The sequence below is a fragment of the Meles meles genome, chromosome 10, assembly GCF_922984935.1.
Source record: "Meles meles chromosome 10, mMelMel3.1 paternal haplotype, whole genome shotgun sequence".
Taxonomy (NCBI): domain Eukaryota; kingdom Metazoa; phylum Chordata; class Mammalia; order Carnivora; family Mustelidae; genus Meles; species Meles meles.
Genome location: NC_060075.1, coordinates 24,401,779 through 24,420,190, shown reverse-complemented (window position 1 = coordinate 24,420,190; position 18,412 = coordinate 24,401,779). Strand labels below are relative to the sequence as shown.

At 39.7% G+C, this 18,412-nt stretch overlaps 1 protein-coding gene across 2 annotated transcripts in view; it reads left to right on the top strand.

Annotated features, from left to right (window-relative positions):
• Nucleotides 1-18,412, top strand: part of SND1 (staphylococcal nuclease and tudor domain containing 1) — a 418,356-nt gene that overhangs the window by 37,757 nt on the left and 362,187 nt on the right. For both annotated transcript variants that reach the window (XM_046021639.1, XM_046021638.1), the window contains exons 4-9: nucleotides 3,511-3,589; nucleotides 6,314-6,474; nucleotides 7,226-7,317; nucleotides 7,951-8,109; nucleotides 9,892-9,998; nucleotides 12,591-12,681. In XM_046021639.1, coding sequence (XP_045877595.1) covers nucleotides 3,511-3,589; nucleotides 6,314-6,474; nucleotides 7,226-7,317; nucleotides 7,951-8,109; nucleotides 9,892-9,998; nucleotides 12,591-12,681 — 689 coding nt within the window. The remainder of the gene's footprint in view (nucleotides 1-3,510; nucleotides 3,590-6,313; nucleotides 6,475-7,225; nucleotides 7,318-7,950; nucleotides 8,110-9,891; nucleotides 9,999-12,590; nucleotides 12,682-18,412) is intronic.

Here is an 18,412-nt window from a genome sequence, read left to right as displayed (position 1 = left end):
TGAGTACTGGAGCTCTCGTGGTGCATAGGTGCTCCTGGTGCGGTGTCCCTGATTGCTGCTCCTTGTTTACTCCTGTGCCTGCTTGGCTGGCCTGGGTTAGGTGTGCGTAGTACCCATAGCATCCTTCCTTATATTTAGACCATCCGCCTGGGTAGCTCAACAGCTCTGTCCTTCTAGGACATCGTGCTAATTGAATTCCTATAGATTTCCTATTGCATCTTCTATTTCCTTTATCTGTCTTTTGGGTTTTCTTCTCCTGAGGCTTTTTAGGAAAGGAAGAGTTGTTTAGGACTCATGGGTTTTTGCAAGCCACATGGTTTGGAATGGAATGGAAAGAACACAGGCTTTGGAGTTGTGTAGATGTGGGTTAGAATTCTGGCTTCTGTTCCCATGTACTCTTATTTAACTCTTTTTTGTGTAAGTCCTAGTTTTTTCATTTGTAAGCTATTGAGAGAGCTGAAGGAGGTAGTGTGTGTGAAGTACTTGGCCCTGGCACAGAGTATGTACTCAGTAATGTGTGTGCACACGCACATATGGCTGCTGTTCAGCTGGGCCAGGTGGCTCATGTGGTAGGAGGTGTTCTGATCTTTTTTGGATTAGGGGGAGGAACAGAATAAGATTGTGGGATGAAGTTTGAACAGAAATAGGACATTGAAAAGATTGGTAGAGTGTTCTCCATAAAGCAGCCATTTTGGGAGTTATTTTGGGATCAGTTTTTTTTTTTTTTAATCTTTGATTAAATTCTGTGATTCTTTGATAAAATAACCTTCCCAATGAGCTGATGTAGATAATTTTTTGACTTGGGTAGTCAGTTAACTGGAAGTAAGCAAGCAGCTAACAGCATTCTCTTAAGATTCTGATTTTAACTGTAGAGGTCACTTTCCTAGTGAGTTGGATGACTCCAGGATGACCCTGGAGAGGTCTCATTTGATTTACCCGGTAGACAAATTCCTTTTTCAGCCTCCCAAACATTTGGCTGTCTGCTTCTTGATTGAATGGGAAATTATAGAAATATATAGAATCTTTTCAGAAAGAGAAGCAAATTTACCTTTTGCCCAACCTTCAAATAGTGTAATGGGAAGTAAACCGCTTAAACATTATTGTTAGATGGCTCCTGGTTAGAAAGAATAGAAGCTCATGGTCTTCAAAATACAGTTGCTCAGGGATTTTATCACCTATAAAACTGCAGTTCCAATACAGCTGGTCAGTCTTCTGTTACCCTGCCAGAGACCTACCTGAAACTACAGAAAATGGCAAGCACAGATAGCTCTATAAAGACACGACCTCTGAGAGTTCTTTTAAGTAAACCCGGTCTTCAACTAAAATGGTCTAAGTATTTTAAGGGAAGTTGACATTTAAAATTCTTTGTTGTTTTTAGAAGGTTCATTTTTAAAATTGACCCACATTATAAACTGGATGTATGTGCATGATAACATGCTAGTGTTTAGAATAAGACCTGGTGCCTAGGAAGTGATCAGTAAATACAGACTGAAAGAATGTTTGGAACTGCCTACACTGAATGTTTGGAATCATCTACATCTTTTAGTTTTAAAGGTTTAAATGACTTAAAAGTTTAATATTTTCACTCAGCTCTTTTAAGGAAATCTCCATGCCAATTCTAATGAAAGGATACATTGGCTTAGATAATCAGTATCCATATGTTTATCCTGTTTCGTGGCTACTCCCTTTTTGTGATGGAGAAGAATGGTAGAATTTGAGAATTTTTGATTGCCCTCAAACTTATTTTAAAAAAAATTAGTCTTCTGACTTTTGGAGAAAATATAGTCATCCACTTGCTCAGAATACCATCCCAGTTGTGACTTGGTCAGTTTTATAATTCGATAAGTACTAAGCAAGAATAAGATCCTTAGCCTACAAATTCCCCATTTCAGTATTCTATCCACCACATTTTGTTGCCGGAGTTCAGTCCAGGGATATACATTTTTCTCCCTTTTGAAGGAGCAATCAGAACTCACTTTTTAGAAGTGGGCCAGCCAAGGGCCATTTCAGAGCACCCTGTGCCAAGAAACTGAAAGCTATTTGGCATGCGCTTGATTGGCTGGTTTTGTGACCACACACCTTGTTTGTACCAGGGCTTCATTCTTTCTACTCCCTGACATCTTGGCACCTTATTGCTCAAGTTTTCATTTTATTGTTAAACCCTTCCTTTTGACTTTTTACTCTTTGGGATTCCTGTTGCTTTGAAACAACCAGTGTAATATTTGCTAATGTCAGATAGCTGTGTGTGTCTATGTCTGGCCTCAGCAGTAACCTCAGTGGAAAGGTTCTGGTGATCCATGCTCAGCCTCAGAACCTGAGAATTCGTTGTATAAATATCATTCATCTCGACTTGCCTTGGTAGGAGAAGAGGCTTGTAATTTGCTCCTGTAGCAATCTGGGCAATGCTAATGGCAAGGCATTTAGGCTGGATTTGGGGTTGGTGTGTATATTGTTACTACTTACCGAAGTCAATATATAGTGTATTAAATATAAATCTTACAGAATTTTATTCTTTGCTGCCAGTACCTATTAGCTAGACTCCTGTGTTTCAGTTTATCTGGGACCCTGTTCTCTGCCATATTAAAGATTTTTATGCAGCAGTTCCTTCACAGATGTCTTCCTTTATCGCTTTGTCTGACAAGCGGAGATTTAAGAGCATACAGAACCTGAAAGCTTTTTCAGTAGCATGGAAATGCAATTAATGTTTCAAGTGCCCAGGTAGAACCTAATCAGATTGGGTTTTAAGTTTACCTTCATTTTTCTTGCCTGCTATTATATGATAGATTAGAAATCTAGACACCACCTCTGCCCCTGTGTCTCTCAGAGCAGGAGAAGGTCTTTTGACAAACGGTGTAGCTTGTCTTGGTGTCCTCTTGGAGCAGAGAATAGGGCATCCTGAGAGGAATTAAGACTTCCGCTGTAAAACATGATAGACAATCCTAAATGAATCCATCTGATTGCACAGCAGGTGTGTGGACTAATTTTTTGTTTTTAATTCCTGTTGTATGTTGGGCACTGTGTTAGATTTACAGACATTGTGGTTTAATTTTCACAAGAACCCACGTGGTGGGTACACTTCCCATTTTATGGATAAATAAATGATGATACTGAGGGACCTTGTCTAAGCTATTAAGTGGTGGAATTTGTGTTCCGCTCCAGGCCCCTGCTGCATAGGTCAGTGTTCTTTATACTCTCCAGGGCTGCTGTGTGTGTCTTGCTTTTCTTTCAGTCTCCGTAGTTCCTGAGATTGCCTTTGGCTTGGGAGATACACAAGAAAATTAGAAACAAAGTCCTGAAGAAGATTTATAGACCTTTGGGTCTTTAAGACTAGACATTTTGGGAGAAGAAGTTTTCTGAAAAACCCAACACTGTATTTCTGCCTTGTCCAGTTCTCTGGCAACATCATTCTCCTTGAGGAGCTTAGGGTGAAGAGTGGTTCCATTTGAGCTCTGCTGCTTTTGGAGACAGATTGGCATCTTGTGTTTAATTAATTCCCTTTTTCCTCCTCAGATACCAATGGGGAAAACATTGCAGAGTCTCTGGTTGCAGAGGGCTTGGCCACCCGGAGAGAAGGCATGAGAGCTAATAAGTAAGTATTTATTACTCTTCCTACCCCCTCAAACTTCCTTTTCCACTGCGAGAGCTGGGGTCACTTAAAAGAGGTTGTGTAGTCAGCTCTACTGTGGCTTTGCTGCATTTTCTTTCCTGTCCCCGGCATACAGTGGATAACTGCTGGTGCTCTCCTGGCTTTTAGGACATTTCTTGCCCCAGTGTGGATTTTTCTGAGCCAGGAGGTCACTCAAGATTCACTAGTGGCATTTGACATGTGTAACTCCTTTAAATAAGGGAGTTAGAGACAAGGCACTTCCATTCATTATATTCATAAGAGCCAACAGGCTATGTCTTACGTGATAGACACTCAGTTCCAGAGTATTTATCCATCCGTCCCAAAAGATTTACTGAACACTTACTGTGTGCTGGGCTGTGTTCTGGGCACTGAGAATACAGCAGTGAACAAACAGTTTCTGCTAACATTTTAATGGGGAGACAGATAGGAAACCAATAAACAAATAGATATACAATATATCATGTGCAAAAAATAAGTGCAGTGAAAAGTAAAGTGGAGTGAATAAATAGAATTCAAAGCAAAATCTGTTGCTTAGGATCTAGGGAAACCGACAAGGGCTCAATGGTTCTGCTTTAAAGTCAGGGAAAATTTTCTGTCTCTCCAAAGCCTTTTTAGCCCATTTTGGTCTACCAGATCTGTAGATGCGTCAGTAGTAGGTAAAAATGTATTTGTTCAGCTAATGGCAGTGTGAAGATAATGGGAATGAGTGTTAGTTATGTAAGCTTTATAGCACATATATCATGTTCAAGTTCACCAGTGTTGGCTCACAGTAGGATGGATTGCAGCTGGCTTTAATTAACACTTTAGTCTCTGAAAAGTGATATATTACATCAGTAATTTGGAGGCTAAAGATGCTGTTTAAATCATTAAGTCCTTGTTATATTATATGACTGTTGTTGGTGTACAAAAGGCTTAAGGTAAATATTTGCACGAACTGTACTAGTGATGGGGATGAGCAAAGACAAGAATGTACTTTTTACATTCTTCCTGCCTTCGTAGACTTGAGGCCAACTCATTCACTATAAACTTCTGTGGGTCCTTTCAAACTGCAAAGAAACATTTGTTGGAGCCTGTAATTGGGGAGTGAGCATGTGGAAATTTTTTTTTTTTCTTTTTATTTATTTTTTCAGTGTAACAGTATTCATTCTTTTTGCACAACACCCAGTGCTCCATGCAAAACGTGCCCTCCCCATTACCCACCACCTGTTCCCCCAACCTCCCACCCCTGACCCTTCAAAACCCTCAGGTTGCCCCAACCTCCCACCCCTGACCCTTCAAAACCCTCAGGTTGTTTTTCAGAGTACATAGTCTTTTATGGTTCGCCTCCCCTCCCCAATGTCCATAGCCCGCTCCCCCTCTCCCAATCCCACCTCCCCCCAGCAACCCCCAGTTTGTTTTGTGAGATTAAGAGTCATTTATGGTTTGTCTCCCTCCCAATCCCATCTTGTTTCATTTACTCTTCTCCTATCCCCCTACCCCCCCGAGCATGTGGAAATTTAATTAAATAAAGGCCTTTGTCTTAGGTGGTGTTTTTGGAGGCTGAAGTTGTATCTTAAGGAGAACTATTGGCATGATTATGATTGCAATATTTTTTGGGAATCCAGTTTGCAACCAGAATGAAATTTTTAAAAAGCCCATAACTCTGTTTTACCATCTCAACAAAGAAATCTCTCTTGGAGTCCCAATCTTTTTTCTCGAAAGCTGTCTTGACTTCTCCTTTTTTCAGTTTCTGTGTTTGCTTCTGTCTCTTAAGCCACACTTTTTATTGAATTCTGGTTGCAGTCTTTGGTCCCCAAGGATGTGACTGTCTTTTTTTGGGGAAGAGGGGGAAAGAATAGTACTGAAGACTTCTGGCTTGAGAAATTATAGGTCAGGGATCTCTGTTCTGATATCCCTACTGCTTAAGGTGGGAGATTCAGTTTATGCATATAGCCTTTGATGGAATCAGGTGTTGAGATTGTGACAAGGCCTCAGAGTTCACTGTTCCCTTTAGCTCAGGGGTGTGTGTGTGAGGGTGGTGGCTGGGGGTGGGGGAGAGCCATTTTTGGTTTTGTTTTTTGGTCTATCTTCTGGTTTTCACTGTTCTCATATATATTTGGTTTCCTGCATCGTGAAGGAGGAGACTTCCATTTTCAAAATGGAAACTTTTACTGCTTTTGGCTTGCTGGTCTTTACTGAATGTGTAAGTAATTTTGGGGTGACATCTGTAATAACAGTATTTGCTCTGTATTCTCCAGCCCTGTTCTGTAGACAGTAGGGAGTAAGGGTGGTTCTTAGTCACTTTTCTTGTGCTGTGTCCTGCCGAGCTCTTCCTGGATCCAGTTCCTGAGTCTGGGGTGGTTAAATGAAGCTGTATCCCCTGGAGAGGCTTCCCTCTGAGCCACCAACTTGTTCTGTTGGAATCACTGATGGTGGCAGTACTGAGATGTGTGTTCTTTGCATCTTCTCATCAAATGCTCTTAGGAGCGAATTTGTTGTTTGAGGGAACAAGTCTGGAATCCGGAAATTACACTCATGGTGATTTTTCTAGTTGTAGGCTTGGGCCTGCAGCCATAGATGTGAAACAAATGCTTTGGTTTCTTCAAGGGGAGCAGATGCTGAAGAAACCCAGAGTTCAAAGAAGAACCTGATCCCCCCCCCCACACCCTGTGAACTCATCGCATGTGTTTCTTTTTCGTGTCCCAGTCCTGAGCAGAACCGGCTCTCAGAATGTGAGGAACAAGCAAAGGCAGCTAAGAAAGGAATGTGGAGTGAGGGGAACGGCTCACATACTATCCGGGACCTCAAGTACACCATCGAGAACCCAAGGCACTTTGTGGACTCACGCCATCAGAAACCTGTCAATGGTGAGGCTGGTGGGGAAAGACATAATACGGAGTGATTTCTGTTTGTTTTCAAGTTTCTCGAAGTTTATAAAAGCTGTTTTACTCAGTAGCCAGAGGAAATTGTTAAGAGTGTAACAGCCCTGTGGTATTTTGGAAGGTAACTTGAATCCAGTTATGTAGGTTACAACAGATGTGTTCTGACAGAGGTTAATCCTTTGCTGGTTCAGGGGAGTGGATTGCTGGTAATTTTCCACATTGGGTATCTTCCTGTTTTCTAAAAGCTACCACTTAAGTAACATCCCTGAAAGTATATTCTGTATACATGTGTAAACACACACACACACACATGTGTGTGTGCACATGCACTCATTCACACTGTAGTTCTTGGCCCAGTTTTGAGACTTATTAACTACAGACAGAGTAAAATAAAATGATTACCAAATCTGAATTATTACTTGTTTCTTGCTGTGTACTTGGTACTTAAGTGGTGAGCCAGCGAGCGTATGGATAACAAAGCTTAGGTATGAGCTGTGAGATCCCAGAAAGTGGAGAAACCTAGAAGTCGGTCTAATCTATATTTTTATTCCCAGGAATAGTTGTAGAAGAGTCTGTTGTATGGATGCTCATGATCTTCCAGTGTTTGATCCCTTCTCAGAGGGAGGCTTTCTGAGGGTTTTGGGGGAGATGAACTGTTAAATGCAATTTGATTGGGCATTGTTTATCCCTGGCACAACTTTGGCTAATGACTTACGCTCTTTGTTCTGTCACACAGCTATCATCGAGCACGTGCGAGACGGGAGTGTGGTCAGGGCCCTGCTTCTCCCAGATTACTACCTGGTTACGGTCATGCTGTCAGGGATCAAGGTCAGACCATATACTGGGCTATGGGCGTGGATTAAGGAATTGTGGAACTGTTCACTGACAGGTAGCTTCTTCTCCTCTGGGACTCTGGATTTACTGATTCTTCCCAGTGTTAACACTGACTAGAGTATTTTCTACTGTATACATTGCAGTGGGACTATTCTCTGTTAGATCAAATAAGATTTAAAAACATTTTTTTTTTAAACTACTTAGCGTTTGCTTCAAATGGGCTGTGTGAGGAGGTGGTTGAGATGCAAGAAGTGAACTTCAGAGCTTCCCATCTCCCCTGAGAATGACTGTCTCAATGTAAAATATTAATTTTGATTAAAAAAAATTAGGGATTTAAAACTAGACACTGGTGACTCTTTTTTTTGGCAAGGGGTAATTTTCAAATATAATTTAAAATTGCCCCATGATGGTGACATGCATTTTACTTACTTTCCTAAGAAGTCTGACAAGATGCTATTTCGATTCCCTTTTACCAGTATGTTTTAAAAAGGGGTTTAGAAGGCCTGATTTGAGACCTCCCCTAGCTTTACTTTGTGGTATTTGTGGTTTTGGGTGGCTCGGTGTGGTTTTGGAGTCCCTGGCACACACCTTGAGGCTCATTACCCACCTACCTTACTTTTGCTTTAGTGCCCAACTTTTCGACGGGAAGCAGATGGCAGTGAAACACCAGAGCCTTTTGCTGCAGAAGCCAAATTTTTCACCGAGTCTAGACTGCTTCAGAGAGATGTTCAGATCATTCTGGAGAGCTGCCACAACCAGAACATTCTGGGTACCATCCTTCATCCAGTGAGTGTGCCCATACAGACTGGGCTGGGTGGGGTTAGGGGTGCATTTGGTGTTTGATGGGCTATGGTTTACTTCTCTCTGTATTTAAGAACCACTTAAATCTCTTGGCAGGATTATCATCTGATTGTTGAGGCATTTTCTAGGGGGACTTCAGTTAACTGATAGAATTGGGCAGATCCGTCAAACTTACTCACTTTAAAAAAGGAACCTCAGCTTTTGAGTTTGTAAGGGGAAGAGAACTCCTGTTTCCTCAAGTGTTGGTCCTTGAGGTTGGGAATAGGCAAGTTGAGAGGCTGCCCCATAGATGAGCAGTTGCACTGAAGTGTGTAGAACAAGATTGCTGAGCTTTGTATGTAGGTCTAGAGGTAGCTCTTTAAAGTATTGATGGAGGGCGCCTGGGTGGCTCAGTGGGTTAGGCCGCTGCCTTCGGCTCAGGTCGTGATCTCAGGGTCCTGGGATCGAGTCCCACGTCGGGCTCTCTGCTCGGCGGGGAGCCTGCTTCCCTCTCTCTCTCTCTGCCTGCCTCTCTGCCTACTTGTGATCTCCTGTCTCTCGCTGTCAAATAAATAAAAAAAAAAAAAATAAAAAATAAAAAAAAAAAAATAAATAAAGTATTGATGGAACCAGGGACACCTGGGTGGCTCAGTCAGCTAGGTGTCTGACTGTTGGTTTTGGCTCCCATCATGATCTCAGGGGTCCTGAGATCGAGCCCCTCGTCGGGCTCCCTGCTCAGCAGGAAGTTGGCTTGAGATTCTCTCCTCTCTTTGCCCCTTGCTCTTTGCCCCTTGCTTGCTCGCTCTCTCTCAAAGAAATCTACGTATTTATTTTTTGAATTCTATCAAATATTTATGTATTTTAAAAAATATTTTTAAAATTTTTATTCTGTTAATTAAACATAATTCAAATGTTTAAAAAAATAAAGTTTCGGTAGAACTATGATGAGGAAACTTTTTTATGGAAAAAGTAGTTTGTGTACTTCAGGCCTTAGCAATTTACCTTCTAACTCTGCTTTTGAGCAGGAAATAGTTTCTTTATGTTCATCTAGTTCTTCCCATACGTAGACTTTGGTGAGTGGGTTCCTCTTGGAAGGAAGTGATGTTGTTTTGTACTACCCAAGTGCAAGTGAATTTTCATTCTTATAACCTATGTCCAGTATAGAATAAACTACTGTTACTTATTCTTTGACTAGAGAATACTTTCATGCTGGCTGTTGTGGAAGGCTGGGAGGCTTGGTTTGGAATGTGCCAAGGTCATGTTTTGTCTGGAGGACTAGCTGTCTGCTGTGCCCTACCAGATGTCACAGTAGAATGGAAATTGTAATTCACTGGGAAAATGTAGCTGAAGTTATTCCTTACTCAGCCTTCAGCTTTCTCCTTCAGCTTTCTCCTTATGAGAAGGGGAGTAAGTGCTGATCTTAGGGAAGGAAATAATAAGGTGTAATCTCTACTAAAGATTAACATCCTCCTCTGCCCACAAGAAGAGCTATTGAAATGTCAATTCCATTCAATGCCACTAACATTTATCCTACTCCTGTTAAGTGAGAGTTACTGTGCTGGGTGTTGTGGGGATGGAAAGCCAAGGCTGTTAGGAGTTGCCACAGAGTGATGTCTCCCACCTCAGAGCTGGTTTCTTAATGAGAGAAATGCTTTATTTCTTTCCTTTTTTTTTTTTTTTTTTTTTTTAATATATGAACTGCAGTATGGATTGTGGCTGTTGATTGTGTCAGCATTCTAGAGAAATGGATTCTCTTGTGCCTGCCTTTTCATGTGCCTTGTTTTTCAGAATGGCAACATCACAGAGCTCCTCCTGAAGGAAGGTTTTGCTCGCTGCGTGGATTGGTCGATTGCAGTTTATACTCGGGGCGCAGAAAAGCTGAGGGCAGCTGAGAGGTAAGGTCTGTCAGGGAAGGCTACCAGCCAAGGATCTTGTTGAGGATCTTTAGGGAAAGAAATCTAGTGATCTTCTCTCACCTATCTATGTCAGTATTTGTTATATTTCAGTAAAGGATTAAGGAAATTCCAAAAGAGGCTAAGATCTCATTGAGGAGTTGCTTAGTTGTAAGTCTTTGGGTTGTCTGATTCATTGCTCTGTGGTAAGGGCTAGATTTTCATTCAGCAAACCCAATTCGCTGCTTTACTGTTTTTGGGTCACTACCCACCCCCCAAACCCCTCACTGAAATTCTGGGTTTTAGGCATTTGGAATGAAATAAACTTGAGGCTCATTTGAGGATAATGTAATCTCTTATCAACTACTACCAAACAAGCAGGTTGGAGCCAGGGGTATGATGGAAAGATAGAGCCTTTGGGTCCTAAAACAGGACCAGTCAGTGTTACTGTGAGACCTCATGCCCTCATTTATTGAAACATGTTTTAATTAAAAATGTTAGGGTAGGGAGGGAAAACATGAAACAAGATGGGACTGGGGAGGGAGATAAGCTATAAGAGACTCTTAATCCCAGGAAACAAACTGAGGGTTGCTGGGGAGTGGGAGGGGAGGGATAGGGTGGCTGGGTTATGGATACTGGGGAGGATATGTGCTCTGGTGAGTGCTGTGAAATGTGTAAGCCTGACTACTCACAGACCTGTACCCCTGGGGCAAATAATACATTGTATGTTAATAAAAATGTTAATGTAACTGTGAGGTGCTGTTGCCACATTTTTAGCTAGGTGCTTTTTGATTAAAGACTATATAGAAAATAACTTATTTCTAGAAGAACAGTAGTTGGATATTCCAAAGATTGGATGGCTATTTCAAGTGTCAAGGTCAGGAATATCTAGGTGTAGGTGAACTTTGTTCACTTGATGGGGTAAAAGAAAGAAAATGAAGCAGGTACCAAGAGTAGATGAATGGAGATTATGCTTGGGGAAAGCTCCAGCCCACCATCTCCCAGGATACATTTAAGCAGAAGACCCACCAACTACTGATGAAAATGGTCCACTCAAGGTGTGTTGTATGACTTACTTCAGAACCATTAAGTTATAATGGTATTGACAACTTTACGTTTTTGGCCTTTGAGGCACACAGCTAAGAGATGTACAAGAACATGAACTGGATGAGTATAGTTTTCTTCCTTTGAGTCTTTTGTATCTTCCTGTACTCATAAACAGAAAGACTTGCAACTTTTTACAAAAGTAGATTCTAATCTGGGCCATTACATATGGCATATCTGATTTTAAAAATTATATAAAGTTTTTTAGTTTTTATGTTCCACAATTAAATTCAAAAGATAGAATACTCTTACCAAATACAGTAGTTCCAAATACCTCAGATTATTCAGTGATGCTCCTTTTTTTTTTTTTTTTTTTTTTTGGTTCAGAAAATTCTGTAAGTCCATTATTCTAAATATAATTTTGGTTGATCATTCTTTTTGCATTCTTAAAGTTCCTGCCTCTCTTTGAAGAAAGTGAGTACAATGGCAGTAGTATCTACATGTTTCGTAACATCTTTAGATTATATGGATTTTTAGCTCATCATTAAAACACAGGTTTAGACCAAGGAATGCAAATCGTATTTCAGTAATCTGTGATTACTTGCCTGCTCTTTTGCATGCAGTATTTGACTTGCTTGCATTGTTAAATCCGTGTCAAAATATTTTATGTATTTTACAACTACTACGTGCTACTTTGTCTCTTTCTCATTTTAGTGCTGCTTTTTAAAAAAAGGTTGCAAATAAATAAATAAAGTTTGCAATACTGTTTTTACAAGTAAGAGTTCCTTTCCCTTGCACGTGAGTCCATTTATCTGTAAAGACTTTTGTAAATAAAAAACACAAAAAGTGTATTTGAAATTACAGCTGTTCACTGGTTTTTAAAAATCTTTGCACATATTCCATTTCGCTCTCTTAGCCTAACTGAAAAAATTCCTAATGGCTTTGGTGCCGTAAAACCAGTGTCTGCCAACACCTTTTTTTCACTTTTGTCTGTGAACTTCTACTGTATTTTTGTCCTTTTTCTTCTTCTTTAGATGCACTATGGAGACCATTCTGTTCTTGTTTTTCACATAAGATTTGGTTATCTGATAATCTTTTGTTTTGGTATTCAAATGGAAATTGAGCAGGCCTGTGTTTTTTTAAAAATGTATTTGTTTGTTTAGATGTGGGTGTTGCACCCACTTCAGAGAGCCATTGCTCTGCGTCTGTCATTCTGGCGCCTGGCGTTTAGTAGTCCCTCAGGAGAGACTGGATAAGCTAACGAGCTATTCAAGATGGACTTGTACTGTCTGGGCTTGAGAAAGTGCATACCTAGACCCCGGTCTGCCAGCCAAGGGTGTATGGTCTATATCTGTGTTGGACAGTTCAGTTGCTGTATACTCTTTCCTGTGTCTTTCACACTTTGTTCTGGTTTCACAGGTGGCCTTTCTCTTGGGTGTCTCGTTGCTGAGGTAGAGTAGGGTTCTGTACTGTTTGCCCCAATGGTGATGGTGGATTCCATTTGCTGACCTATTCTTTCTGAAGGATTTCCATCCTTGTTTTCGTTGCCAGGTTTGCCAAGGAACGCAGGCTGAGAATATGGAGAGACTATGTGGCTCCCACTGCTAATTTGGACCAAAAGGACAAGCAGTTTGTTGCCAAGGTGAGTCATTCTTGGCATCTTAAGATGCCCGGTGGACATTGTCAGCTAGTGCTAATACAAAGATCTGAACAATCAACCCAGAGCTGAAACGTTTCTGTTTTAAGCCACTGGAGTTTGCATGCGTGTGCAGTGATTGCGTGTGTGTGTGTGTGTTTATTGCAGGGACTTGGAAACTGTAAGAGCTTTCTTATCATACATTTGCGTAACTTCATTTAAAAGTTCGTGAGTTAAAGTTGTGGACTATTTTAGGACTTCTGTCTGCCTGATAAATGGCTTTTTCTTCGATTTCCATGTCAGAGTGTATGCGAACTCAAACTTCTTTCTGTTTGGGGCCTCTCATGGTTTTGAGTTTTTTCTCATGTGATGTGTTTTTCTGAGAGCTCTCCTGAAGTGTCCCAGGATGGATTCCTTTGACAGGAACCAGTACTGTTGAATAGACTGTTTGGGTCCTGCAATGCGCTGTATTTCTTCTTAGTTGGTGGGTTTGGTATATTGAGTGGTAGACCAGTTTTCCTCACTTTCCCAAAATGCTGTGATGTTTTCCAGTCTGTTTTTACTTTTGGGAAGAGATGCTAGAAGCTTTGTTTTTTTTATGAGGTTAATTAACATATCTATCCACTTAGAGGTGGCTGGCCCATATGAGTTTAAGATGGGAAGCCACTAGGTGGCACTGTCAGCCTGAAAAAATCGTGGATCGGTTTCTTTTAGACTGGTAAAAATTTTAACAGTCTCTGAGGAATTGTCTGAATTTCTTCACTTTCTTTTTTATGGTGCCCAAAACAATAAGTCACAGAGTACTCAAGTGTCTTCTTTCCTTCATGTAGTAGGTGGTCCATCTCCAAGCAGCTGTCAAGTTAGCCATAATTGGGTGTTTAGTGGACATTAGTGGGAATAGTCCCTGGTTGGATTCTTCCCCATGCAGGATTCTCCCCATCCTTCCAAGTCTTGGTACAGACCAGAATGAAACCCTGCTTCCTTTCTGTGTGAGGACCATACAGCTTGGAAACTTGGGCACAGTTGTTCTACCTAACTGGAACTTACTTGCTTCTGCATATGTTTCCTGTATCTCTTCTGTTCTAAGACTATAGCCACAGAGTGAAAGAATAATCATTCACTCAACAAAGGAGTCAGGCCTTCCGGTTTTTACCATCACTTTGAGAGGCTGTGATATTAGTGATGTAGATGAGGCTTAGGGGAGTCCTGTTATCTTGTACTGTCCCTCCTGGCCTCTTTCCAGTTGAAACTGAGTTTATAGAGAAACCCAGAAGATTTTGGAGGATTTTGAGCCTTTGGTCATTGGGGGAACTCTAATGCATTGCTGAAGGTAGAAATTGAAAAGATTAGATGATCGAGTCTGTAGCTTTGTATTTTTCTTAAATATGACTTCATTGGTAACTAGAAGAGAGCTGGCACATTTCCTCTTTAAATCTAGGATTCTAGGATATGTGTGTTGTGTTTTAAAACAGAGTGAGGCTTTTTTTCATGATGATGAAGTTCTGTTTGTTAAAATGGTGGAATAGAGGAAATTGCCTTTAAAAACCATCTAAGGATTATGGGGAATAGCCATTTTCCTGTAGTATCTTTAATATAAATTTAGGTCATTTGAATGGAGGCCTGCTCAAAGAGCAGAGAGGGAGATGTATTTGTAGTTAGATAAGTGGTTTTAAAACTTCGTGAGTTTTAGATATTCTTCAGCATCACTATTATTCTTTTAAATAGGAGAAAAGCATAAAAAGGAGAAGAAAAAACTCTCAAACTAGATTAATCTACTGTCATACAGCGTTTTTTTAAAAAAAAGTTTATTATACTGTCCCAGGGTTGGCAGACTGTGGCCCATGGCCCAAGTCTGGCCCACTACTTGTTTTGTATGGCCTGTGAAGTATGGATGGGTTTTATATAGAAAAAATATGGGTTTTACGTGAAAACGATATGACATTTAAATATCAGTGTCATGAATAAATTAGATCATGGCCACAGTTTTGTTTGTTTACATGTTGTCTATAGCTGTTTTTGTGATACAGTGGCAGGGGTGAGTAGTTGTGACAGATACTATATAGCCTGCAAAGCCTAAGTTGTTTGCTCTCAGGCCCTGTCCAGAAGAGTATGCTGACCCTTTATCTCTACCAGTCCTACTCAGAGTGCAGTCCTACTCAGAGTGCCTTGATAGAATATAAGGAGCTTGAGCCAGAATGTAAATCAAGGCATTGCTTCTTTCATCAAGAAAAACTTGCTCCCGGAAAAAACATCAGCAATGTTCTCAGTGATGTAGTTGATTTATGTTCTGGTACAAGCTCCTTCCCTCATTGCAGACTGGCAGCCACTTTTGAGTAGTACTGAACTGTATTCTTTTGTGTTTAATTTTCAAGTTGGTAAGTTTTTATTTTTATTTATTTATTTATTTTAAAGTTTATAGTTTTTCTTTTTCTTTTTCTTTTTTTTTATAAAGATTTTATTTATTTATTAGAGAGAGAGAGAGAGAGAGAGCACAGGCAGACAGAGTGGCAGGCAGAGGCAGAGGGCAAAGCAGGCTCCTTGCCGAGCAAGGAGCCCGATGTGGGACTCGATCCCAGGACACTAGGATCATGACCTGAGCCGAAGGCAGCCGCTTAACCAACTGAGCCACCCAGGCGTCCCAAGTTTTTATTTTTTAATGCATAAAAGTTTAAAGAACTCTGCGGACATATTAAATGTGTTAGTCCGTTTTCCCGGTCCCTTTAGGCAGCCATTTTCACTTCTTGGCTGATCTGTATCTTTGAATAAAATGATTATATCACTCTTTCTTAACTTCCCAGTGTTAGGTATGACCCTTTTCCTGCATACCATGGAAGATGAGGATTCACATGGGTGTGCATGTACTTTTCCTTAATCCTTCCAATAGGACTGTATCCTAAATCTCGTCCAATCTTTACTTTGTAAATGCTAATTACCACCAAGCCATATGATACATTATGGTTACATTTCATTTTCTGCAGAGCTTTTTGTTTACCCTGGATTTAATAATTTTAAAAGTTTATGTATTTTTTATGTACTTAATAATTTGACCCCCAGACTCTACTTCTGTAAATCTCTTCTTAAGACATTGATTCAGCCCGTTATTTTTATCTTTTTCATTAATACTTTCCGTTATTTTTATCTTTTTCCAACTAGTCCAATCTGGAGTAGTTCTTTTGTTCTTCTTTTTTCATTGTTATAGAGCTGTCATCTTTGGATATCTTCACCATTTTCCTGGGGTTTTCTTTGCCTTACTCTGGGCTGGAGCTATGTTTGCTGGATCCCATGGCTTCTTTATAATTTGCTACTTTATTTCCGTGGCACACATTCTCTAGCTTCTTGGGAAGAGTGCTTGGCAGGTAAATGTTTTGAGACTTTTCATGTCTATTTTGTAATTACACTTGATCAAATGTTTAGCTGGATACAGAATACTATGTTAGAAATTATTTTCCTTCAGAATTGTGAAGGCATTGCTCCACTGTCATTTAGCTATTGGGGGTTTTTTTTGTTTTTTTTTTTTAAGAGTTTTGATACCATTCTGATTCCTCATCCTTATATGATTTTTTTCTTTCTGTGAAGTCTTCACATATTCTTTTTTTATACTGAAGTTTCATAATGGAGTACTGTGTTTATCCATGTGGGAGCATAGTATGCTTTTTAATTTTTAGTTCTTTTGTCTGGGAACTTCAACTATTTTTCATTGCTGATTTCCAATAAGTTTCTCTGGTATTTTCTAGCAGATGTTTGACTTTGTTGACTGGTCTTCTAATTTTTCCCTCCTGTTTTTCATCTTTCTAAGTTTTTTAATATTTACCTTTTGGCCCTGCTACTGAGTATTTCATTTATGATACTGTATTTTAAGAGCTTGCTCTTTGTTGTTGTTGTTCTCTGTTTCTTTTATTTATTTTTATTGAAATGTAGTTGGCATGTAGCATTATATTAGTTTCAGGTATGTAACAGTGATTTGATGATTCTATGCATCATACAGTGCTTTCCATAAGAGTAGTTACCATCCGTCATCATACGAAGCTATTTTGTAGTCATTGACTATATTTCCTATGCTGTACTTTCCATCTTCATTATTTATTTTATAACCTCTTTACCTATTTTGCTTTCACCATTTTCCTCAACCCCCGCCCCCTTCTAGCAACCACCAACTTGTCCTCTGTATTTATGAGTCTTTCATTTTATTTGGTTGCTTGTTCACCCATTGTGTTTTTCTGTTTTCTTAAGATTCCATGTGTAAGTGAAACCCTCTGGTATTTGTTTTTTTCTGTCTGACTTACTTCACTTAGCATGATATCCCCTAGGTTCATCCATATTGTTGTACATGGCATAATTTCACTTTTTAAGGTGGAGTAATATCCCAGTGTGTGTGTGTATGTGTGTGTGTTTGTGTACATACCACATCTTCTTTATCCATTCGTCTATCAGTGGTTAGGTTGCTTCGATATCTTGGCTGTTATAAAGCTGCAGTAAACATAGGGGTGCATGTATCTTTTCAAATTAGTGTTTTTGTTTTCTTTGAATATGATCTGTCTTTCTTTTCTTTTCTTTCTTTCTTTCTTTCTTTCTTTCTTTCTTTCTTTCAGGAACCTCCATCCTGTTTTCTGCAGTGGCTGCACCAATTTATATTCCCATAACTAATGGTGAGGGCTCCCTTTCCTCTGCATCCTCACCAACACTTCTTTTTGATACTAGCCATTCTGACAGGTGTGAGGTGATATCTCATTGTGGTTTTGATTTGCATTTTCCTGGTGATGAGTGAGGTTGAGCATCTTTTCATGTCTGTTGGCTATCTATATGTCTTCTTTGGAGAAATGCCTGTTCCAAGTCCTCTGTTTTTAAATTAGATTGTTTTTTGGTGTTGTTCTATTGAGTTCTTTATATTTTGGATATTAACCCTTTATCAACAGATATTTCCTTTGCAAATATCTTCTGTTCAGTAGCCTTTTCATTTTTGATGATTTCCTTTGCTGTCCAAAAGCTTTTTAGCTTGATGATGTAGTCCCAGTAGTAGTTTATGTTTTGCTCTTGTTTCCCTTGCCTGAGGACACGGATCCAGAGTAAAATATTGCTAAGGTCGATGACCAAGAGATTATTGCCCATGTTTTCTTTTAGAAGTTTTATGCTTTCAGGTTGTACAGTTAAGTCTTTAATCCATTTTTAGTGTATTTTTGTGTCTGGTGTAAGAAAGTGATTCAGTTTCATTCTTTTGCATGTTACCGTCAAGTTTTCCCAGCACCATTCACTGAAGAGACTGTCTTTTCTGTATTGTATATTCTTTCTTTGTTATAGATTAATTGACCATATAGCACGAGTTTATTTCTGGGTTCTTTATTCCATTCTGTTGATTTATGTGTCTATTTTCTCTTGTTATTTTTTAATAGTAATATCACTTGTTTCAGAGATGAAATACCATCTATTAGCTTTCAGAGGAATTAATTATAATTTTTTGAAAAATTTCTTTTCCCTGCATAGTATGTATTTTCCAAGTTGTTTTTAATTCTCTTTGGTTATTTTGGCACCCCCCCCCTTTTTCTTTCTTTCTTTCTTTCTTTCTTTTTTTTTTTGATATGAGATAGCTGGTGATCCTTGCTTATCTCTCTTATTTAAGGATGAAGTCTTGAACACTGGGTTAAAAGCAGTGAACTTGTATATGGGGTTTATGGTGTAGATCCGGAAATCCAGTATAGGTTTTGGTCCCATTTTCATTTCCACTTGAGATTCCTGATTTGAC